This window comes from Carassius auratus, unplaced genomic scaffold (assembly GCF_003368295.1).
Source record: "Carassius auratus strain Wakin unplaced genomic scaffold, ASM336829v1 scaf_tig00215910, whole genome shotgun sequence".
NCBI classification, from domain to species: Eukaryota; Metazoa; Chordata; class Actinopteri; order Cypriniformes; family Cyprinidae; genus Carassius; species Carassius auratus.
Window position 1 is genome coordinate 222,667 of NW_020528304.1, and position 26,435 is coordinate 249,101.

General features: G+C 35.1%; 1 protein-coding gene across 1 annotated transcript in view; it reads left to right on the plus strand.

Moving 5' to 3' along the window:
* The window catches only part of csmd1a (CUB and Sushi multiple domains 1a), a 280,504-nt gene that overhangs the window by 80,484 nt on the left and 173,585 nt on the right, over window positions 1-26,435 (plus strand). The window contains exon 2 of the mRNA XM_026261659.1: window positions 25,979-26,195. Within this exon, the coding sequence (XP_026117444.1) occupies window positions 25,979-26,195 (217 nt within the window). The remainder of the gene's footprint in view (window positions 1-25,978; window positions 26,196-26,435) is intronic.

The window sequence follows — 26,435 nt, forward strand, 5'->3', positions numbered from 1 at the left end:
TTCAGCAGAACTTAGCTCACATGAACAGTAATCACTACAACGGTAACACTAGAAATGCATCACACATTACCTTCAGAAATGATTCAGACGATTCATTATTCAACGCATTATTACACAGAACATAATTTTAAATATAATTATATTCATAAATGACTGTTAAAACATCCCAAAACAGCACCCAAACCTTGCAAAGACCTACCTCATTAATTATTCAAATACAACAGCCAATGGCAAGTCTCCAGCAGCAGACCTTTCAATATGTTATTTTTGTGTTAGTAGTTTTATTAATTCAAATTACAATATGCAGTTTGTGTGTAAGTATATGTATATGTATATATAAATCATGCAATTCATTTAGTTAAGCATACAGTATTGTATTGTTTATACGCAATTCCTTTGCGCAGCTGAGCTGCGCGTTGCATGCGATCTCAGAATAAATTTTTGGCGGTTTTGGAAATGTTAAGAGACAATAAACAGAGACGTTGAGATCAAACGGTGAAGTATTTTATTTGAATAATTGAACAAAACAAGACTATTGTGGTCTATTTTAGTTATAGCCTAATATGGGTTTATGTTATAGTCTGTCTCAGATCATTAAACAAAAGTGTGCCCCCCTATGAAAATGAAATGCCCCCCCCATTTGGTTTGTTCTGGCGACGGCCCTGTCTCCCGATGGCCAATCAATTCTAGGTCTAATTTTCCTTTCCTCCACAGCCTATTATGTCAGGCTCCTTCAATCCGTGGTCCCTGGGGCTTCAGCCCTGCGTAGCCCTTATGTTAATCTGTCCGTGATCCCATGGGAAGTTTTTGAATTATAGAAATGTGATATTGTGCATGTGCCAGGTTAAAGTGATGGGTGTAGGTTATCAGATAACCTGTTCTAGAATCTAGGTTATCAGGTGAATCTGGATTCAGAGTAGATTATTCCAGAGATTGGGCACTAAATCGAAAAAGGATCTACCACACACAGTTGATTTTGATACTCTAGATCAGTGTTTCCTAACCTTTTTTTTTTTTTCGCCACAGCACAGTTTTGATAAGTAAAAAATTCCACAGCACACCACTAAGCACTGAAATATAGGAAAGTTGCACAAACATGGATTGCTTCACATGGCAATTATTACTCAATTTTAATGTGAAACTTTAGCTTAAGTCAGGTAGAACACAAGGTCATAGGTAGCTTTATGTTGCTGGTGATGATAAAACCATAACTATTTACAGTACACGCTGTTGGGTGGAAACCTTGTATGTCCAAAACAGCTACTTTCAGGAAATGTAAAAATAAATAAATAAATAAATAAATAATTACTATATATGTATTGTAGTTTACTGTATATATATATATATATATATATATATATATATATATATATATATATATATATATATAAGATGAAGCAGTATATATAAAACTGTGTGTTAGCTACACCTAGATGACAAATAAGACTCTTCCCCGCTCTTTAAACACATACAAAATAGTAGCCTTTAGGCATGGGGTTTATTGATTAAAGGAAACACTGTACTTATTCAAACATCCTTTCTTTATTCTTTATCCGTTCCGAACAAGCTGAGATCTTTCTCCAGTCTGTGCACAACACTTCATTCTGAATGGAGGCTGGAGGGTGGGAATTATGAGGTTTTGCTGACAGTTTGAGGATCCTATGGAGTTATGAGGTTTAGTCACAAGCTATTTGAATGCTTTTCATTGAATACATATTTGAAAAGCCCACAGACGTAAATATGACCAATACCATTGATTTAAAATGATAATAATAAAGAGATATAAAGTTTTGTTAATTACACTAGTGTGCCACAGCACAGTGGTTGGGAAACACTGACCTACAGTATGTTGCAAAGCTAACATCACAATACTGCAAGCATAAAAATATATATCACACAGCATGTAAAACACGTAAAATAACTGTTTTTATTATTTTATTTCATCTATCAATATTTCTTGGTATTGAATAAATTATGAGTAAACTCTTTTGCAATCATAGATTTGTTGTCTGTGTGTGTGTGTTTTTTTTTTTTTCATTTATTCATTTTTAATATTTTTGCACTGAGTTTGCTACAGTGCATTCTCAGATTACCTTCTATAAAAGATGAAGGGCTGCCTAAGAACTTCTCTTAGTTTATTACATGATAGCCCAAACAACTTTTATCTCATAATTTATGGATGGTTTTGTCTTTGAATTATGATTACATCGAATTTAAAGCTATCATAAAATACTTAAAACTCACACCTCAGATCACTTTTATTAATGTGCATCATTGTTCAACTTCAAATTTTCTAAGCATGACAGTCTGTGACCATATAGTAATCTTAGCAGAGTAAGATATATCTTTTTCTTTTTTTTTTCATAAGTTTGACTTCAAAGGTGTGTTATTGAATAAGAGGCTTTATTTATTTATTAATCACATAATTTCCAACACCCTTTCACCCTTTGCATGCAAGTAATTTATATAGATTATTGCAATAAAAATACTTGTTCACTTTTTTTTATTTTTTTTTTTTTATTTTATTTATTTAAAGAAACAGGGACAGCGTACAATAAACATTAACCTCAAAGGGAGAGATGCATAGTACCAGGTTTTAGCTCAAGAGCTAATTTTCACCCGTAGTCCCTGGGCAGGCTGATGTTAAGCTACAATATATAAACATACATGAGTAATAAGATTTACACTTGCCAAAAAAATAAATAAAATAAAAAGTTCATGTTCACACCTTTCATATACTTAGACCTTAGAACACACACTTACACACATACACATATCTGGTCACATGTGGGGACAAATTTGATTTGATAAAAGCCATTTCTTTGCTTGGCGTGTGAAGGTGTAAAAATTTGTGCTTTTTTTTAGCTCTATAGGCAACATATTCCACTGACGAGCGACCACACAAGAAAAAGCAGAGTTTCCAAATACTGTCCTGCGTTTCGGGATCCTGCATTCACCTCGCACTGTAGATCTTGTGGCTCGAGCTGTTATTTCAGAGCCCAAAGATATGAATTCTTTTAGTGGAGGAGCAGCGTTGTCATGAAGTATCTTATACATCAAACACAGATTGGTGTGAATTATCAGATTTTCAAAGCTGAGAAACTGGTATTTTACAAGAATATGACAGTGATGGAATCGTCTGCTTTTCTTATCGTGAATCTTTAAAGCGCTTTTATATAATGACTCAAGTGGCTTGAGGGCAGTTTTAGTAGCCTGTGACCAACTTGTCATACAATATCGAAAATGAGGAACAATCATGGCATTTAGATAGGCCCCTGAGGCCTCGATTGTAAAGGAATTTCGAATGTATCTGAACTGTGCCATATTAAATTTTATTGTATTTGTTAACTTTTTTAAATGCTTTTTAAAGCCTAAATGTGGTTCCAATATGACACCTAAATATTTTACCTGTTCTTGATTTAAAATAATTTGTCCATCAATTAAAATATTAGGGTAAATTTGTATTTTAAAACGATTTGTGAAAAACATAGAAACAGTCTTATCTAAATTTAGAGTGAGGCATGAGTTTTTCAGCCACAAAGAAATTTTCTTCATCTCTTTAGTCAGTTTGTGAGCGACTTCTTCCGCAGTTTTACCATGTGCATATAGCACCGTATCGTCAGCATACATAATAATTTTACTCTTACACACAGTTGGTAGGTCATTTATGTAAAGGGTAAAAAGCAGGGGGCCCAAAATGGAACCTTGTGGCACTCCCATGCTACAAGGTCTTAATGGTGATTTTTTATTGTCAACCGCAACACATTGTTGTCTGTCATTAAGGTAAGATTGAATCCATGTTATTGTATTTGTATCAAGAGAAAAATCAGATAGTTTGCTAATAAGAAGCTGATGATTAACTGTATCAAAGGCCTTTTTCAAGTCCAGAAAGACCGCCCCTACCACACCTCCACCATCAAGACTGGATTTGATGTCTTCTAGTAGGTAGCAGCACGCAGACTCTGTGGAGTATCTTTTCCTAAACCCAAACTGGCACGGATGTAATGCATCAGTGTGGTTAAGATGCTCCACTAGCTGTTCTGCCACCACCTTCTCAAAGATTTTTGAGATGGCTGGTAGAATGCTAATAGGTCTATAGTTTGAGACACAGAGCTTGTCTCCTGACTTGAAAATCGGCTTGACTACTGCTTTTTTTAGCGCCAAAGGAAAATTGTTTTCATTTATGGATTGATTCACAGCTATTGTTAGTGGAGAAGTTAAAATAGTTTTGTGTTCTTTTAAAAGTGATGTATCAAGTCCGAATATATCCTTTGCTTTACTATTTTTTAAATCTGACATTATTTTGAAAATTTTGTCTTCATCTATATTCTGCAACCTAAAGTAAGACGCATTACCATCCCCATGATCATCTCTGCAGCAGTTCACTTCAGGGAAAGTCTCCGCCAGGTCTAATACAGAATCCAAGAAATAATCATTGTAGTGTTTAGCCAAAATAGAGCTCTCATTTTGAACAATTCCATTGATTTTGAGCTGTAAAAGCTCCTGATTTATTTTTTGCCTTCCCAATAGTTTGTCCATACTTCTCCACAGATTTTTACAATTACCACTGGCCTCTTTGATTAAATTAAGAAAAAATTTTGCTTTTGCTTTTCGAAGCAGCATGGTAACTTTATTTCTAAGAGATTTATAAATGTAATAATCAGTGGTTAATTTAGATTTAAGAGAAACCTTGAGAGCTTTATCTCTCTGTTTCATTGTATCCCAAAGGGATTCATTAAACCACGGGAGACTCTTTTTATGTGATTTTCTATGTTTAAGCTGTGTATGTTTATCAACTTTACTCTTTATAGCAGTTATAATATTGTTGCATGTATGTACACAGCTATCTTTATCAATTTTGGAGGCCCAGTCAATTTCATTTAAATCATTTTTAAGGTGTTCTTGATTTCTTTTAGGAATATGAGTAATTTTGCATTGTTTATTTGCATGTTCTTTGTTTATGTTTCTTGATTTATTTAATTTCCTGGCTATTAGAACAAAATTATGATCGGATAGTCCAGTTATTAGGTTGTATGTTTTAACTATCCTGTCTGGTTTATTAGTGAAAATTAAATCTATCAAAGTTTGAGACGTTTTTGTTATTCTAGTAGGCTTTTTAATCAATTGTGTCATTTGTATTGAGTTTGCAATATCTTTTAGGTGTTTCCTCTTGCCTTTATCAAGCCAATTTACGTTGAGGTCACCCATGAGCAATATTTCCTTTCGTTCATATGTTGTTAAAATTTTTGTTAAACCAGTATACAAATCACTTGTTGCATTTGGTGGTCTATAAACACAAAGTACAATAAATGACATTTGAGGCGATAGTTTGATTGTAACACCAACACACTCTATAGTTTGATCTGGAATGTCTATTTGGTGACTGTCAATACTGTCTTTTACGTAAATCAAAACCCCGCCCCCTTTCCCCTTTCCCCTGTCCCGTCTGTATACTTTATATCCCGGAATCATAAATGCCGATACAGGAGTTGTAGCTGTTATCCAAGTCTCAGAAAGACACAGGTAATGTAGATTTGATCCCAACAGTAGATGTTCCAACTGTTCCGTTTTAGACATTACGCTACGTATGTTGATATGTCCTCCGAATATTCCTTTTGGCTTTGTCAATGGGTTCCATAGGACCGATGCATGGTTTACGGTCTGAAATAGTTTCATCTGGCTTTGTTTAGAGACAACTATAGTCTGCATAGCGTTTAATTTACCACTTTCATTTGCTGGCTTAAACGCGTGTAGTGACATACGGTTACCTTGTTGCAGTGTGTTGATAAACGTAGATGCACGTGGGTGCGCACTGTTAGCAATGTTACCTGATATCATCTGCGCTGTATTGAAAGCATGCGGGGTGTGAGTCAGAGCGGTCTCCGCCACCTGCAGTGGTTGTTGTAGATCCATCGGCCCTGGATTCACTTAAAACTCTAAAAGTAGAATAATGCAGAGAAAAGTTGTACGACCCCGGTAGACTGTTGTTGGAGCCATACTCCGTGCCCTCGACTTGAGTTGCTTATTTGGAGCATTCGCACGCCCATCAACAAGAACTTTGGAGAAGATGACATACTGGCTCCATGAGTCGAGGGGTGTAGCAGGCCTAGCTGTACTACTTGCTTGTGAGCTTGATCGTTCAATGGCAGCAGTCCAACTCCCACACATTTGCATAGCGATGATCGTCGTCAAGTAGAGCGATGCAATAAGCACATTTAACGCCTTGGCTTTGATTGGCTTTAATGGCCAATATATCCAGGTTTTAGGGACATATCTTAGATCGGGCGGTTTTTCAGATGTCTTTAGAAAAAGAAGAGCATCAGTATCAGCACCTGCCAAGCTGCTACCTGCTGCCGCCATTTTTTTCATCTTTTGGAGAGTTTGAAAAAAAAAATTCATAGACTTATTTTATTTTATTATTATTATTATTATTTATTTTTTTTCTCAGTCATCTTATTTTGAACATAGCTTTTTGCAGCAGAAAGTGATTGGAAAGTGATTGGACTTGGATTCAATATAAAATAGACTGTTCAGAATATGGCCGTCAACTGATTATTAGTTTAAATAAATAATTGCATATATAACTCTTTCAGATGTTGGTTGTTGTGTCACATCTCACATTTCAACATTTCACCATTTTCCAGTGTCTCACATCATGAGTCTTATTTATAAAATATTATGGGAAGTTAAAAACAGTTAAGCTTTTGTCTCAAAATGCCTGCATTCTAACAATGTTTGGATCATTCTTCTTTGACATCGTTGGAAGTCCCTGATACACGAACTATTGTTAGGCATCAACTAACAATATTTCTGTGCTGTTCTGTACGGAAATTCTTTAAAGAGCTTTTGCATTAACCTGTAAGTCAACTATATGTGCCTCTCATCATAAACCCTTTACTACACTCAGCCAAGATGGATTCAACTTCTGCAGCAAAATATATTTCAGATTTTACAAAATATATACTGTATACTATAACTGTCTTTCAGTTCTGTTGACAACTTTCATTCATTTTCATAGCAATGTAATGAACTTACTTCAATTGATGAGAATAAAACAAATATAATATCTGATGACATTACCTCTTAAGCAAACAGCGCTTTAGCCACTATAACATTTCAAGAGGCAAACACCATTCATTCATGGACTTTTATTTTATGTAACTTAAACATTGTGCTATTGCAGCCTTGTCATCTCAAACATGCATTGTGGACCTCTCTCATGGCTGCCGGTGAGATTACTTGGATCTGGATAAAACCTTTTGTGCTGTGTCTAGCATTATGATAGTTCAACTGTGTAGTAGTGTAGTTCTTCAAAAAAACTAGATCACTTTTTTCATGTAACATTACATTATGCTTCTATGCAATTCTATATTGACTTATATAAATTAAGTAGGTTATATTAATTCAGTAAATATAAGAGACCACCAGATTAAAAAGTTTGGCCAATGTCTTTTTTTGCTAGATAATTTATTTCTTTTCTTTTTTTTTTCTTATAATTTCAGAATATAATAATAGCTTTTAACTATTATTTATTTATCTTTCTGTTTTGTTTCATATTTTAACCATGTTGACACTGTTTCTATTAAAATATCTTTCAAGTCTTCTGATCAGGTTTTTTTTTTCATGCCTTTTTTTTTGTAGAATAACATAAAACTTTTTAATAATCTGTAAGCCTGAGAATAACATCTCTCCACAGGCCCTGAGCCCCCTTACAGACAGACATTAGCTTATTTTTTATTTTTTTTATTTTTTTGAGACTGTCAGTAAGAGTTATTCATACAGGGAATTTTTGATTCTACCGATATGATGATTAGCTACTGAGTCATTCCACTAAACATTCACCAAATTCCCATGTGTAATAATTGTTCATGCAATTATAATACAAATAGCAAAGCCATATTTCCATAAAATATCTGTGGTTGGGTTCATTGAATTAGTTCTGTTTAGATAATAATAAAGGAATTCAGTGTTTAAACTCATTGTGTTCAAATACGGTTAGATAATTTTAGCCTGAATGAAGTCATGTTGTGCTTATTGCTGGAATTTGGTCTGCATCACAAATTACAGTAATTAGTCGATGTAACCATATTTGTAAAACTATAATTATTATTTAATGTTGTAGATCTTTATAAATCAGGCTAGCTCCATTTTATTTAGTGCTGATTTCATAGTTCATTTTAAAGTAATATGTACCAAATCATACATTTAAATTATACAGCCCCAAATGACACTTACATATTATTTTTTTTTATGTGAATTGACATTGAAATATTACATAAAAATTTACTTAATATAAAATAAATAATAATCATGCCCCTAAACCTGTACATGAATTCTGTAATAAGCAATTGTCCAGATTGAAGCTTGAAGTTGATTCATTTTTAAAAGGACTAACCAACCATATAATTAATGAAATTAAGCTTTCACATAAATACTACATTTATGGTCATTAAAATTTTTATATATTCGCCTATAAATACATGCCTGTTCCCTGCTATGATGGCTTTGTAAATTGAAGGTCTGCACAAGAAAGTCATTGAACCCTGTCAAATATATCAACTGTCATCATGGCTCTTTTAGTGAGCTTGAAATTATGTGATTATGTATTCAGTCACAAGCGTTTCAATATATTACCCCTGCAGCGGATACAGATGAAATGTGGGAATTTATTGACTGCTGACCTCAAATTGTCCACCATGGTGATAAGACCTACAAATCAATAGAGAGTACTATTGGTAAGACTATTAAGGCTGCTTTTCTAGTTCTGCATTACAAGGTGGTCCACTGCGTGGGCAGAGCAGATTTGCTTTGTCAGTGCAGGCTTTTATATTAATCTCTGCAATGCCTTGAAGCCAAGAAAACTATAATGCAGTGCACTGAATTAAAATCATTACACTATTCTTCTATCCACCCATGGCCAGCATTATTTTGGATTAATTTTGAATTGACATTTTGTTGAGTTGCTATCAACAAAGATAATTAAGTTCCACAAGGTTTTTAGCCCTGTCAGCAAAACAAGTATCAGTAAAAGTTAAATAAAATATTAAATTGAGAACTGGATGAAAGTCAACCATGTATGATATTATCATACCTTAATACCATAGAGTTTTCAGACAGTCTGTCTAGCAAATATGGAATTAGTAAAACCAATGACCAAAACGATGCAAAGCTTAATGCAGTACAAGTAAAAATAAAGTTACATTTTAATAAAGTATTTCGTGTCAGACTTGACAAGAATTTTCTGTTGGGGCCATCCCACTCCTGTGAGCCTTCTGTTTCTTCCTGATCTCCACGCTGAGGTAGAGAGATCATGGACGAAACCACAGTCAGTCCGTATTCCTCCCTTCCATTATTTGAATTATTGCGGGAGAGGGACCATGTGAGGATCCATCCCAATGCTCACGGGTTATCTCTCTCAGTGTGATACATCTTCTTTGAAGGCTCTGACCCTGCCGTCTAAACCATTGTGAACCGGATTCACGTTTGAATCTGGTTTTGGCATTGTTATGTCTGCTATTCACTTTAATAATGCTGATACAAATAAATGGGTAACACTATAGTTTAGGGACCAATTCTCACTATTAACTTTCCTAGCATATTGGCTGTGTACTTACAGTATAAAGCACATATTGTGCATGACCATATTGTGCATCCCTTAATCATACCAAACACCTAAACTTAACAACTACTGAACTATTAATAAGCTGTAATTACGAGTTTATTAAGGTAACATTTGTATTAAATAGTTAGTTTAACTATCATAATTACCTTAAAATAACCCTAAGGACCTTAAAATAAATTGTGACTGATGAATGTTACTGTGTACAATCTTCACATTACTGCAAAGATGACAAAGATGATTACAGCTGCGTTTAGACCATACAATGAATGCAGATTTATAAGTTTTTACCTGGGCACACCAATGAGTGGTGGGATATTAGTTAATAAAAATATTGTGCCAAAAGAGTACAATGATAATTTTATGTGTGAGGAACAACTTTTGGAAAAAGCTAGTGTTGATATTTTGAAACAAAGATACCTTTTTTCAAATACTTCTAGTGTGGATTATTGTTAATGTGGATTAACATTTGAAAACCTTAAATGAGCAGATCTCTTTTAAGACTTACATGCCCACTTTTGTGATTGGGTAGTCTCAGCCTCATATGTCATGCCCACGGACTGTTGGCTAAAAGTCTGATGCATATGGGACACCAAAGTGACAAAACTTCAGGAGTGTTGAGTCGTCATTGGATTGATTCAATTAAAAAAAGATTTCCGGGAGACGTTTGTGTCAAGTTCTTTTAGGTTTCACCTGAAAACAAAGAAACAAAACCCCCTTATGAAAGAAGAAAGCAGCAGTGTTTACAACTGTGATGAAGAGCACTTATCAGGATCAACTAAATGGATTCAAAAAATTTGGATTCTCAAAAGTATGTAATATATTTAAAGTTCATGGCATAGAATCTTCTTAATATGCCTGAGAGTTTTACATGCCGGTCTGGTATTGTGGTGACATTTCCACGGGTCACACGGGTCAAAACATGCTGCTAAACGAAATTAACTGTGATTGTGTCACGGTCGTCAGCTGAAGTGCCCATGAACTCCAGTAGAGGGCACTCCACTCAGAGGACTATTGCATTTGGGGTCTGAACTCTATTTCCCCTAATCTGTGCCTAGGGCTAATCACCACCAGGTGTTCCCCATTAACACTCCCCTATATACACTGTGTTTGGACTCTCAGTTATTGCAAAGTCTTGTTTAGCCCAGTCTAACATTTCCGAGCATTTTCCTTGTGTTTGTTCTTGCAGTGTCTTATCTTGGATTATTTATACCGCCTGTGATTCTCTGCCGCCTGCCCCAACCTGGATATCCTTTGACATACTTGATGCTGTTATCTGATTATCTGATCTGTCTGACCAGTCTCTAAATAAATATACTGCAAATTGATTCCAGACCTTCAGCCGTCAGTCTGAAGGTCTGGCTATGTGAGACTAATAATTGGGTAACATCTTTGCATACTAAATAAGTATTACATGTGGAACTCTTATGAAAACTTGTAATGCAAAGACCTCTGCCAAAAATAAGACTAAATGTTAATTACAGCATTATACTGTTTTAGATATACTCCCATTGCATGAAATGTTGCAGCACTGAATGTAATTTATAATTTATTAATAAATAAATTATAATTTATTCCTAAATGCAGAACTAATATAAATGATATCCTCACCCTGGTTGACAGCTCCAATGATTACTAAGTGATCAATGGGGTATAAGACCCATTTAGTCACTGGCTTGATTTACTAATGCATAAGCCTTATTTGGACAGGACTAGTTTTCTCAGAGGAATTTAGAGAATTTTGTAAAGAAAAATATGTACTTTGCAATTTTAATCCTGTCCAATTCTGCCAAGTCTGTGCTTTTCTCACAAGACCTCTGTAAAAATTCTGGAGAAAATTACATACCTTTTTTTTTCAGGAAACTAAATGGTCCTCTTAGAGAACTTATCCCATTTTTAAATAAAATCTCAAAGAAATCACAAACTCTGTGAAATACGAATTTCTCTAACATATCCTTCAGGAAAATTAGTCCTGTCCGAATAAGACCTGCCATTTTAACAACAGTGTCAATGTCAAAAACCAAATATGGGATGGCTAAAATGTGGTTGCTAAGAGGAAACCCTCTTCTCACATCCTCTGCATCACTGCAGAAAGCAGACTTATCAGCAGTTAAACATACAAGGGGACCATTGGCCACACATGCACAAGAGTCAAACCTCAGAGGCGAAGGACAAGATCAGAGAGAATCAAGGGAGGCGCTGGGTCATTTCCAGTGTTGGGAGTAATGGCGTTTAAATATAAGGGCGTTATTATTGGAGTTTATTTTTCAGTAACAGAGTAATCTAATTAATTACTCTTCCCATCGTTGCCACGCCGTTATCTTTACTGAGAATGTAAAGTGTTGCGTTACTACAATTTGGTTGAATGAAGCGCGAGGTGTCATGCTTTGGCTTCACATCAGATGCCTGGAGAGAGCAGGGGTGGGGATGATGACACTGTTGCAAATGCGATGATGATTGGCTGGGTGGGCGGTGCCTTGCTCACGCTTACTCACTGCATGCTCTGACTACCACTAAACACAATCCAGCATCAGCGAAAATGGTAACGAGCCGGGGAAATTCGAAGGTAGTGTTCTCGAACTGGAAGTACCGGCACTACTTCTTGTTAATTGAAATTAAAGGCAAGCATGTTTCTGTATATAGTGTTTTTATTATTTAATTAGTTAATATAAACATCTTTGATATTAAATAAATAATAGCGTATTATAGCACAATATAACATAATAGTGTTATAGAACATAAAAAAAATAATGTCACAGTTATTTGGTGAGTAACTAATTACTTTTACAAAGTGGTAACTGAGTTACTAACTCAACTACTTTTTGGGAGAAGTAATTTGTAACTGTAACTAAATACTTTTCAAAGTAAAATGACCAACACTGGTCATTTCACTCAAAGCAAATCTATCCATATCTGCCTTGGAGAATCCCTGCCAGAAAGATCTGAGATCTGAATGAAACCTCCATTCTCCAAGTCTCAACCTATGTCTCATGAGAAGATCTGCTTCCAGATTCAAATGACCTTGGGTGTGCACTGCCCATAGCAACAGAAACTTTTTCTGCACTAGAAGCAAAATGTGCTGACCTAACCTTCTAATGAACACATTTCCCTCTGGCAAGTTATAGTTATAACATGTTGCCAATTCTGTGAATCATGTTACATACATGGAATTCTGAGAGGATTGGATCAAAACCAAAGCACAGCCATTATCCAAACACTGTAGAGTGGGCATCCTTAAAGAAACTGTGTCCTATTCTACCAACGGGGCATCTTCTATAATTATCTAGTGGCAATTTCAGAATGACAAATCCTGAATCATGAACTAGGGTTGTTTCCAGTGCAAAAGGGTCAGACAGCACCTGCATGTAAACCTAATTAAGTGAAGAGGATTCCAGAATTCCTCTTACTGCTATCACACCTCTGAAAAGGTCTTATATGAAGCAGGCCAAGTTGTATCACCGGTGAGACAGCTGCCATTAGACCCAGTATTCTCAAAAGAGACCTACAGGAATGTCTTGTCTGGCTCTGATTCAGACAGAGACAAAATGACTAGACACAAGCAGTCACGATTGCACTGTGCACAAATTCAGTTATACCGCAAGGAGTACAGTCTGTTGCCACGGCAACACAACACTCTTCTGAAGGTTTAAATTCAGGCTTACCCTGTACCTTCAAAGATTAGGTCAAGATGTCGATGTCATTATTTATTCTTTTTTTATTATTTATTTATTTCATCAAGCTGAATAGAGTTATGGCGGTATTAGTAATTCATGTCAGAAAAGGTTTCTTCCAAGACCAGTCCTGTTTAATTTGTTGACAGGACAAGAAATCACATTTACAGTTTTTTGTTTCGATTGCTAAACGATAGTGAGCACATCTGGAGCTACATGTGCAAAACTCTAACTACAGTCTGCACTATCAACAGTCACCTATGCTAAACAGTTCAAATCAGTGCAGTGGCTCAGTGCAGCCAAGCTGTACACACAACCCTCACTGAGATAACACACGCTGTCACTCAGAACACACTGAGAGGAAAAACACTAGCATCAAACACCAATACAAAAAATACTCACTTTTCGTCTTTACAGTTTGAACAATTTCAGTAACTTCATACAATGTCATATTTCTTCAAAGAAAAGAGTGACATTCTTTCGCATGATTTATTTACATTTTTAGAACATAATTTTTTAAGGTAAATGAAAATTAGCAGTTTGTTTCAATAGTCTGTAGTAATTTACGGAATTACAGTAATGAGAAAAAAAAAGGTAGAAACTAAAAGTACATACTGTAATTCGAACAAATAATTGAGGGGCTAATCCTGAAATTCCAATCAGCAGTGTTTGAAAGGCACAAGGCTAAAATCTATTCCTATTTTGAATGTGTGGTTCACAGTTTTGACAGCAGTGTGTTAGCATTTGAACAAAGTGCTGTAAATCCACAGTGTTGTGCAGGTTGTGGTTAGAGTCATGGGATAAGTGTGAAGAGTTTTGAAAACTGTGTTCAAGCAACGAAAAACGAACTAGAGTTTGTTCCACATGAACTGCTGCTGTGCATGCTGTAGTTAGAGTTTTACACATGTGACTCCAGTTGTGCTCAATGTCATTTAGCAATTGACAAAAACTGTAAAACCTTTGTATATGCTAAAGAGTGTCATGTTTCCTGACTGCTAGGGGGTAGAGACTCCACCTGACCCATACACTTTACACACTTACCATGCGTGTCCTCTTTTGTAAAAAAGTGAGCACACAGTTGCACACACTTACGAAATGCCATAGTGTTCCAGCCTGAGGAAGACAAGTGGGATACATAGGCAGGAACCATCAACTGGAGGGTGTTCTTATAGCATTGGATACTGATCCAATGTCAACTGAACCTATCAAACATAATCCAGTGCCACTTTTTAAGTCTCAGTTCACATGTGGCAGTGTGGTTCATGTAGGTTGTCTACAAATCGGAAGTTTGGTGGTTCAATCCTGGGTCCACCTGACCAAGTGTTGAGGTGTCCTTGAGCAAGACACCTAACCCCAGCTGCTCCTGACAAGCCGGATGGCGCCTTGAATGGCTGACACCGCAGTCGGTGTGTGAATGAGTGAGTGAATGGGTGAATGTGAAGCGCTTTGGATGGCCATGTGGTCTGTTGAAAGTACTATATAAATGCAGTCCATTTACCATATACATGGCCATGGTGTAAAAAACAGGTCAATTTAGCTCAAAGGGAGTCATTTAAGATTTTAAAGGAAATTTGAACAGAATCACTGTTTTACGGCTGATCGCTGAGACGGCCAGCGATTCATTGAACGAGCCATATAACATCAACTATGCAATGGATATTAATATCCAAAGTATAGTGAAAACACTATTAATTAGCACTGTAATAAGATCGACAGTTTAAGACATTAACTTGTAATCACAAAACACAAGATATTTCTATTTTTAATATGAATAAGACTTTTTAATAAATAAATCTAAGACATAAACTAATCTAACACAAGCACACGCAGTCACACATTCACACAGGTGGCAGGAAGATAGAACGTTAGGAAAGAATGAATTTAAAAGAATGAAAATGTGCAATCCCAGGTTTACAGCAACACGTGAAATTGCATAGACATGAACAACCATCAATCACTTAATTAACACTTCATGTTATATATATATATATATATATATATATATATATATATATATATATATATATATATAAAACATTAACATCTTTTATTTCGTAAAAAGAAAAACAAGTGCAGTAGTTTTATGTTTGATATTTGCCTAAGATCCTTTAGGGACCGTCTTCAAATTTACCTCAAAACGAAACGTAGCTACAATAATATATTCAAATTAATCAGTTTACAATAAATTAATTTACTCAAACTGACTAAATATATATGGCCAATAACTTATTTCTCTTTATGTGGACACTACACATAAAAAATAAATTACAATTAAATGGGGGTTTTCGTGTTCAAAATGTTGTATCTTATTAGTATGTTGCTAGTGACCAGACTGACCTGCTACTGTTGAAATTTTGCCATTATCTTCCTCACTGTATATACAGTATATAATAACTCATAAGAAATTACTGTAATTCACATAATTTTTAAATTTTAATTTTTTCACATATTTTATTATTTTATTATGTTCCAAAGGTTGTAGTACATTCCTAGTGACTAGACTGACATACTATATGTACATTTCTGCTAATACCTCCCTTGCTGTACATAAAGTACATAAAGATTTTATAATACAACATTTGGAACATGAAAAATCCCTTTTGGGGTCTTACGGATTTTGTTTTGTTTTAAATAATTGTGAATGGCACATACACTATAAGGCAGATATTAGCAATTTACATGAACTAGGTAACTAACAACATACTAGTACAACCTTTGAAACATGAACAATGCAGCGCATTGGATTCTTTTTGACCCCATTTGCTTGCCTGTATATAGTTTGCATAATCATCAATACAATGTATCATGAGATCTGAGGTCTTATATCAGAGTATTAATTCATTGAGAAGCATTACTCGTCATTGGGGAATCCTCTAGTGTGACGTGAGGGGATCCCCACTACAGCATAGCGCACAAGCCATGACACAAAGTTACGTAAACTAAACAACCGAAAGCAATATATGTCTTCCTTAGATGTAATGTTAGTTCTGTACTTCAGCGTTGGGTAAAACACCATTATAATCTACTTTGAATGCTGCTTACTTGGTAACAGCAAAGATGTTGAAATAAACATACGCACAATCAGCTTTTCCACATGCCCCGATAATCAAAACTTCTGCTTTGTGCTTGCTTAATTTCTCCAGATCAGTTTTTGTAACTGTATTACTTAATCCACCTGTTGCTTTGGCCTTATTTAACAGCTGCTTGCACCACCTGCTGGTGAGCGACTGACAGCAGATGGAGATCATGCCTCTGTGCTCTACTGCTATTCCTGCAGCTCCCGGATGTGAAAGGGCAAATTATCTGCTTTATTTTAACCACTGAATTTGTGGAAGCGAATTTGGAAAGTGAAATAAAATTAAATTCAATTAAATTCAATTCAAGTTTATTTGTATAGCGCTTTTTAAAATACAAATCGTTACAAAGCAACTTTACAGAAAATGATGTTTCTACAATATTTAGTAGTAGCTAGTAGTTTGTGCACGTTTGACAGGATTTTAGAAAAAAAAAAAAAATAATAATAATACAAGATGTAGTCAGCTAGACGATGAACTATCAATATTAGTAATTAATAGTTATTATATGATGCAGTCACACTTTAGCAATAATTGTTAGTTCTGTTTGTTGATTCAAGGTTAGCATCATCTGGGGTCCTCTGAGGGTCAGCATCATCTCTTCTCAGGTGTTCTGGATCCAGACTGGAGCTTGTGTAAATCCTAGTTACCACGGGATGTAAATATATATATATATATATATATATATATATATATATACCACTGATAAAATAGTCTACATAGTTTAAATTCTATTTTCATTACACACATTTCCCCCCCTTTTTTAAATTTAACAACTGTGCATTTAACCATAAAAAATGATTCCACTTGGACGACTAATGTCCAGTAACTAAGGTTAACTAACTAACTGCTTTTCCTACTGTGAGCACATTGCATACAAATTAACATTTAGAGGAAGGATTTCATCCAACCCTGAGAGCATGACAAGTTTGGAAATGTAATTTTATTCCAAACCTCACCTAAACATGGACCTAAGTGGGAAAACACTTTTAGGTTCAGTGGCACAAATGCACCACTACAGAACAGAAATGGCCATATATAGATAGTAAAGCTTTTTATTTATTTATTTATTTTTTATTCACATATACTTCCTGAACTAAATGAAAATACCATAACTTACAGATGGCTGAGATAGATTGTGTTCATCTTTAGCCATATTTTGTATGCTTAGTGAGTGCCAACAATTCACAGAGATGCCACATCCCATCTGTGTACTGTCAACTTTTTCACTCTAAAAATCTTCTGGTTTAGAAACACCTGTTTTTTTTCACCCTGCTGTTTGGAAATCCTTGTTCTGAGCCCCTGTTCAACTGTTCATACTGCTTAATCATAGCTAATTTTATCATCTACTTAACATCAGGTGATTTTGCTGATGTGTTCTCTTGAATGGAGTCTAATGTTGATTCTACTCTAAAAACCTAAGCTACTGTATGATGTACTATATTTCACACTTAAAATAATGAGTACATTGTAAAGCTGCGATTATCATTGAAATATACTTTTTGAATTGAGTAAATGCAATTTACAAACAATTTTTAAAACAATAATTATTGGTAATGTGAACCTCTGGGTGTGCCTACAGTAGATCGGAGCAAACAAGCAAAGGAAAGAGCTGCATGAAGTAAAAAAAAATAATAATAATAAAAAAAATAAAAATCTTAATTTTAGAAAAATAGCAGCATACAAGATTTGAATGCTGTAAGGATGATTAAATAAAATAAATTAATAAATAAATGATATTTGAGTGAACTGTTCCTTTAAAGCTTCATAATGTGAGAATTCTTCATTAGGTTTATCTTCATCATATGTACCTGCACTAATGATGGATAGATCAGTGATTTGAGTAACTTTAAAATGATGGATGTATAAAAGAAAGGATTTGTTATTAAGAAGAAGTGTTTAAGAATGACCCAAGGTTACAAAGAATAATGTATCTGTCAGTTTCTGATGTTATACATTTAGATTTATTGACAACACGGTCAAACAGGCATATGCAGTCATTTGGCTTTACTGAGGTCTACAAATGTGTGCACTTTACCAGCTGTAATTGGCTATGCATGACTTAAGATTGACACAAAGCCCTGCTGAGGAATCAAAACAAGAGTAAATTGAAATCAATGACAACATCTATATGCCGATGCACTCACAAGCTTTATTTAACATATGCTAATGGTGCCTGACTGAGGGTGGAATGATTTTGCCTTATTTTGCTTTCATCAGAAAAACAGAAGAGGTTGAAAGGACAATGATATAATCTCTGTTCAGTTAGCTCGATACACCTACACCTTTTAATGAAGCCAGTCTCTGTTTTGATGCTGTTGGTTCAGGTTGGCGTACTCTGAAAAAACCATGCATACTATGTTGGCATGGCCTCCTCTCACTCGGGTATAAATTGAATTCCATCCAGCAATACCTATTAAAATTACTTTCAATACATGAAGCCTTGAAGCCACTGAATTTGAAAACACAATATGTTTTCACAAAGCCAATCCTTCTTTCCTTCCTTTCTTTCTTCCTTCCTTCCTTCCTACATTTCCTTTCATTTCTTTATTGTACTTTTTTTTATTTTAATTTATTTAACTTGAATTTATAAGTGTTGAGTTACCTGTAAAAGTATGGTCTCTGCTCAGTTTAACAGTTGTTCTCATGGTTAACGTTAGGATTAATAGATATAGTTAAAAAGAAAGAATGAAACAAAACATTACAAATCATTTTTATTGACCAAGTTGGAAAAAAGCACATTATTGTGTTTGAAACTTCAAAACACATATTTGTATGAAAAAGCAATGGTAAGGTATAATTATAAGGCTCGAAAACTTGTGTCCCCTCACACATGCTGCTAAATGATAAACTACCTCATTGAGAAGAGAATAAATTTTGGGCTAGTTTTTTGCTCCGAGCTACACCAACAGGACTGACAGCAATATGCTCACTAGATGTGGCTGCAAAGCATCACACATTCTACACAAACCTGTCCCATATAATCTTTGATGACATAAACTTGATTAACATAAACATTTAACTTCCATATAATGTAGTACAAATATACACTACATATCTAATAAACTTAGTACTAGTACACTACTATGTACTTAGTAAAGGTATAAAAAGTGGCATTACTGTACATAGAATGTAGCAAGGTGGTTGGAGGGTAAAGATTAAAACAGTTAAGCCAACCAATAATAAAAAAAGTTGTTTATTTTAGGGTATATTGTACAAGGTTTGACCTCGTGAAAAATAATTAAAGTTAATTATACTTTACAAAATAGTACTTAGTCCTACTTATTATGGAAATAACATATTTTAAAATATTAAACTTCCAAACTGAATGTAATGTTTTCTGACATTTATTCGTCATCTTATAATCGAGTACTGTTCATAATGTTCATTAGTATGTTAGTCAACAGATCAAGGAGATGTAATTCTTTAAAGCGGAACAAATTGATAATTAAAACATAATCATTTAAAATCTTTACTCACTGGCCTCTTTATTAGATAAACCTTGCTAGTAGATTTTGACTTCAGAACAGAATTCTGCCTGGCATAGATTCAACAAGGTGCTGGAAACATTACTCAAAAATTCTGGTCCAAATTAACACGCAGCATCACATAGTTGTGGCAGATTTGCCTGCTGCACATCCATGATGCAAATTTCCCATTCCACCACATCCCAAAGGTGCTGTTGGATTGAGATTTAATGGTTTTGAAAGCCATTTGAATCCAGTGAACTCACTGCATGCAAAGAAAAAAAAAGATGTGTATACTGTGTTCATAAAGGGATTGACAATTTATTTAACTTTAGACCATCCAATATATAAACAAATCTGTATTGTAATGAGTCCTTTAAAATGACATTACTCATTCACCAATGCAGTGAATGGGTGCAATCGGATATTCAGAGTCTGAACAGCTAATAAAAGTATCACAATAATCCATATGACTCCAGTCCATCAACTAATATCTTATGTAAAGAGGCCTGTTTGCAGGAAACACATCCATCTTTAAGGTGTTTCAACTTTAAACCATCCGTCCCCAGTTGTCCTCTTTTACATTTTCAGCAAAATTTGGGTGAACTATTCTTTAAGTAAACTGTAAAAAATAAATCCATACAATTACAGAAAATGTACTGGCAGTTTATTACACAGGAAATTATCTATTAATTTAAGAGACATTTCCGTTAACTCTAAAACAATGCAATGCAGTGTAAAGGTAAAAATTCTAGTAAAACATCAGTAAAAAATAAATAGAGAAAAATTCCAAAAAAACTATACTATCAGCCAGTATTTTTATTATTATTATTAAGATTTGAAGTAAACTACAAATACACAGTACAATTAAGCACACGTCTTTTTCACATAGCTGTGTTATCTTTCATTGTACAAGCCCCTATGAGAAATACAGTAGACAGCAGACTTATTTATAATTTTAATGTATAGATCTAAAGTGTATTTGTTACAATGGCATGACAAAGTATGCTTTCAGTTTCAGTAGTAACTGTATCTGTGTGAACAACTAGTGGACTGCCTTTTATTGTTCCTGAGAGTGCACTGCCTATGTGAATTAGTCAAGAAACAGCTGGCTGAGCATGCTTTGGATAACTGTAATAAGTGTATTGATTTTTTTACTGAATTACAATGCAACATCCTCTTTTAAGTTTGCAACTATTCAGGTATGAATCCATCAGCATTAGCATAAACTATTGTAAAAATATATAAAAATAAAATAAAAGCAGATGGAATCATTGTGCCATTAAAGGGTTAGTTCACCCAAAAATCTAAATTATGTCATTAATAACTCAGTGGTCTTTCCAAACCCCGTGACCTCCAAGTCCTCTGTTTATCTTCGGAAAACAGTTTAAAGGGGGGGTGAAATGCTAGTTTTCACTCAATATCCTGTTAATCTTGAGTACCTATAGAGTAGTACTGCACCCTTCATAACTCCAAAAAGTCTTTATTTTTATTATATTTATAAGAGAAAGATAGTCTGTACCGATTTTTCCCGGAAAGCACGAGCGCCTAGAGGCGTGACGTGTGGGCGGAGCTAAAGAATCATGAGTGCCAGTAGGCTTTTGTGTTGAGAGCGTTTTGAAGCTGTGACACAGATCCAGAGGCTGAAATTTAACAAGAGCAGCATCAGCAAAGGCTTCTCTATGTGGTATGTACTGAAACTGTATATATTTGCTTAGCGGTTTCCACTTTATGTCGTCTTTTTTTTCTTTTTTTTTAAGCTGTAAGTTACATGTGGAAAGTGCAGTTTGATGACAACATCGCATGTTGTTAACTTGATGTGCTCACGGGCCGATAGCTAAGTGAACAACACAGAGCTATTTGAAGCAGTTTTACTCACCGCATGCAGTTCCAACACACGATCGTGACCCTTTTTCGTTGCGACTGCATTATCCTTAAGAAATAAACGATGTGCAAATCTGTCATCAAACTGGACCTTGTTTGTAAAACAAGCATCTTCGAAATGCAGGGAACAAACAAAAACACTTGCACAACTCCGTTGATGCTCTGTAAAAATAAACTCCATCCACTGGTCCCTTAATGCTGTTTCTCTTTTGGTAATCTGTGCAGGGTTGTCTTGCCCTGGCAACCAAATACACACTCCTTTTGTGACTTTTCGCGACGCTCTCGCTCTGCTCTGATCAGTGAATCGCTCTGATCAGTGAAATGTTTGTGCTCAGCCTCGCTATATGGGAGCGCGCGCTCTTCCGGCAGAAGTGCCTTAGGACCCATATAAGGAAATTCCGCTCCATCTAACGTCACACAGAGCCATACTTGAAAAAACTTTCCGAAACTTGTGACAAACCGGAAGAGGTTTTTTTGGAACAAAATTACTCCTTCAAACGTACAAGTTAATTTTTGAAACTTTGTCCATGTTTAGCATGGGAATCCAACTCTTTAACAGTGTAAAAAACTCAGTATGCATGAAATAGCATTTCACCCCCCTTTAAGATATTTTAGATTTAGTCATGAAAGGTACATTATGTCCAGAAAGGTAAGAAAAACATCATCAAAGTAGTCCATGTGACATCAGAGGGTCAGTTAGAATTTTTTGAAGCATCGCAAATACATTTTGGTCCAAAAAAGTGTCACTTTATTCATCATTGTCTTCTCTTCCGTGTCTGTTGTGAGAGAGTTCAAAACACAGCAATTTGTAATATCCGGTTCGCAAACGAATTATTCGATGTTATAGGATCTTTTTGAACCAGTTCACCAAACCGAACTGAATCGTTTTAAACGGTTTGCGTCTCCAATACGCATTAATCCACAAATGACTTAAGCTGTTAACTTTTTTAATGTGGCTGACACTCCCTCTTTTAACCCTCTGGAGTCTAAGGGTATTTTTGGGGCCTTGAGAAGTTTTGTCATGCCCTGACATTTGTGCTTTTTTCAGTTTCTTATAAATATCTAAATGGGTAAAGTCTAATATCACTGTAATCAGCACAAACTGGGCTATAATAATATGTGAAATGCATGCATGTACATGATTGTATTTTTGAGAAAAAAAATGTTATGCATGGTTAGTGAAAAACTAAAAATGTTAAATCACTTGAATAAGGCAATAAAACACATACATAAAATTGGTTGCCGGAAAAGTTGAGAACTGGAGCTTGTAGCCTAGAATTTTTCTTTCTGAATGATGTGAAAATCATCTTGTTCACTCACTCACAGAAAACAATATATTGATTTAAATTTTCTAAAACACTTTTTGTTGGTAAAAGTCATATGCGAGTAGGCGTCAACTATCATGAATATCATTGTGATTTACACCTGAGAAGACAAAGGCCTGCATAATGAGCTGCATAATGAGCCTCCCATTCAACTGTGCCACTGTGAGGGAGGACTTACAAGAAAGAATGTGAGAACAAAATAAAAGTATATAATTTTATGTTTGTAGTTTATTAAGAATATATTTAATTATCCCACAACATAATTTAATATCCACTTGGGGGAGCAGTTAAACAGTTTATTAGGAACAATCAAAGCTGACTTTCAAATTTTTTGGCATCCTTTCTCTAGTCACACAATCCTTCAGAAATCCTTTTAACAATCTTATTTTCTACCAAATAAACCCCATTTATTATCATCATTATTATTATTATTATTATTATTATTAATGTTGAAAAGAGCTGATAATATTTTTCAGTTTTTTTTTAGGGGGAATAAATCGAAAGAACTGCATTGTTTTTACATTTGTTAGAGTTATCTCTATTTGTCACATTTATATTATTTACATCAAGCTTTTGAATGGTATAGTATTGTATATTGTTATTGAAACTTCATAATGTTTCACTTGATTATACATTTAGTCAGGAATTATAGTTTGGAAAAAGTATTTGGAAAAAGTCTAACTAGTAAAATGTTTACAGGTTATGTGAAAACTAGTACAAATAAATAAAAAGAGACTTACTCATGTTTATGATCTCTGCTGAATAAAGTGCTTCATTCTTTTTTCTGAGGAAATCCATTCCTCAAATCCTCAACCACATCACATCTTTTTGGGGTGAATTATGTCTTAGTCCTCTCATCGCGAAGCAAACAGTAAAATAAAATAAAAACTTGAAGAACAGTCTTGCTGCTTTTTCTTCTGTGTGGGCGTATTCAAGCCGCGCGCTTCAGTTTGAATCTGAATAGCGCGTTCAGCGCGGGGGCGAGGTCACATTAGATATAATGAGCGGAGATATGAAAAACAGACATTGCGTTGTTTTCATATGGATTACTTTATCTCAGAATATTTGTTTTCGGCAGCACTTGTTTAGTTTAAAAGTAGACATTCCAGGCTTTCTATAGATATCTCTCTCATGTCTCTTTGTTGAGTATTCACGGAGTTACAGTTCATTTTAATGAAATGTTTGTACATGACGATCAGCGGAGACAAAGACTGTAGACAGCGCACCTTCTTTGTTATATTTATTTTATGAGTGCACAAAGGTTTTTTGTTATTATGTCTGTATCCAAAAAAAACTAGACCCTTTACAGATTCGATTGAGGTATTGCTCTTATCTGTACGATTAAAACTGAGAGTGTAATTTAAGTTCTTTTCGGGGTTATCAGGTGAAAATGACTCAAAACGCATATATGCGTTAATCGACTCGAAAGGGTTAAAACAAGCCAATATCCTGGAGTAATTCATTTACTCAAACAGTACACTGACTGAACTGCTGTGAAGAGAGAACTGAAAATGAACACCAAGCCGAGCCAGATAATGAACGAAAGATTGACTCGTTCACGAGTCAAGAACCGGCTGCATTGGTTTTCGGATAACCAGTAGTTCTTTCGGACAGTTCAACTCAATATACCCGTTGAAGATAACGGTTCACAGTTTCTTTTGTGCTCGACGTAACGGCGTCATTGGTGATGATTGCCCTTCATTCAAGCCTTCAGTTTACCTGGGCTCATAACATTAGCAGAGAATCAGTTCAGAATCAATCACTAAAAGAATCAGTTTGGTTCAGACGCCCTGTGTGTCATTCTGCTTCACACTGAATCACACATGCGCAGTATCATCACATTAAAAAAGTTAACAGCTTAAGTCATTTGTGGATTAATGCTTATTGGAGACGCGAACCATTTAAAACGATTCAGTTCGATTTGGTGAACTGGTTCAAAAAGATCCGGTTACATCGAATGATTCGTTCGCGAACCAGATATCACAAACTGCTGTGTTCTCACAACAGACACGGAAGAGAAGAAAAGATGGATAAAGTCATAGTTTTTGCTATTTTCGGACCACAATTTATTTTCGATGCTTCAAAAAATTCTAACTGACCCTCTGATGTCACATGGACTACTTTGATGATGTTTTTTGTATCTTTCTGGAAATGGACATTATACCATACACACAGTTTCAATGGAGGGACTGAGAGCTCTCGGACTAAATCTAAAATATCTTAAACTGTGTTCCGAAGATATACGGAGGTCTCACAGGTTTGGAACGACATGAGGGTGAGTTATTAATGACATCATTTAGATTTTTGGGTGGACTAACCCTTTAAGGAATATCACAGCCTTAGTTTCAGTTTTGCAGTGATAATCACCAAGCAATCAATGATTTCTTGTAAATAATAGTACATAAAAAAATGAAGATGGAGTAAACAAGCAGATATTAGACTCAGGACAACAGTGATTCAATATATATATGTGTGTGTGTGTGTGTGTGTGTGTGTGTGTGTGTGTGTGTGTGTGTGTATTATGTTTAAGCAGAAAAAAATAAAAAAGAGAGAAAAAAAAGAATAAGAAAGACAACCTTTGTTAGGTAGTTGTCATGAAAATCTAATTTCTTACTCTTCAGTTATAAATTAACTGAAATCAATAGTTTGCTCAATTATTATAATTTTCTTTTCTTTTTCTAAACCATCAACCAAACCAGGCTACCCACTTTACACTAGAATTTAAGACTCGGGATCTGCATAGATCTATTATTGTTTTATTTATTGTACAATTTATTGTTTTAAAATATGCATAAAAATAGCAAGCTATTACAAATAATACAGAGATGCTGAATTTGCATGATAGATTTCTCGCTATGAGTTTTGCAGAGAAAATGGACCAAAAATTATAAACACATGACAGATGGAAGTCACTAACTTCCTGTTTTTGTGTCTTTAGGTCAGACTTGTGGCGGCTTGGTACAAGGTCTCAATGGGACTATAGAGAGTCCTGGCTTTCCCCATGGCTACCCCAACTATGCCAACTGTACGTGGATCATAGTCACTGGAGAGCGGAACAGGATACAGTTGTCATTTCACACCTTCGCTCTGGAGGAGGACTTTGACATTGTCTCCATCTATGATGGACAACCACAGCCGGGCAACCTGAAGCTGAGGTGAGGCCTATGCTCCTTGCTTCCCATCACTATAGCTTTGCGGTGCCTTTGTTTTGGCCTAATAAACATGGTCACATGCATTATTATGGCTTTTTGTTTCGGGTGTAAAAATATACGGATTGTAATTTTTGAAGGTGTTTCTCCATGCTTTCCATGAGTTGAGGCTCTGTATCCGATACTTAGACCCTATGAACATAGGACAGGAAGGGCTTGATTATGTTTTTTTTTTTTTCTCTCTGA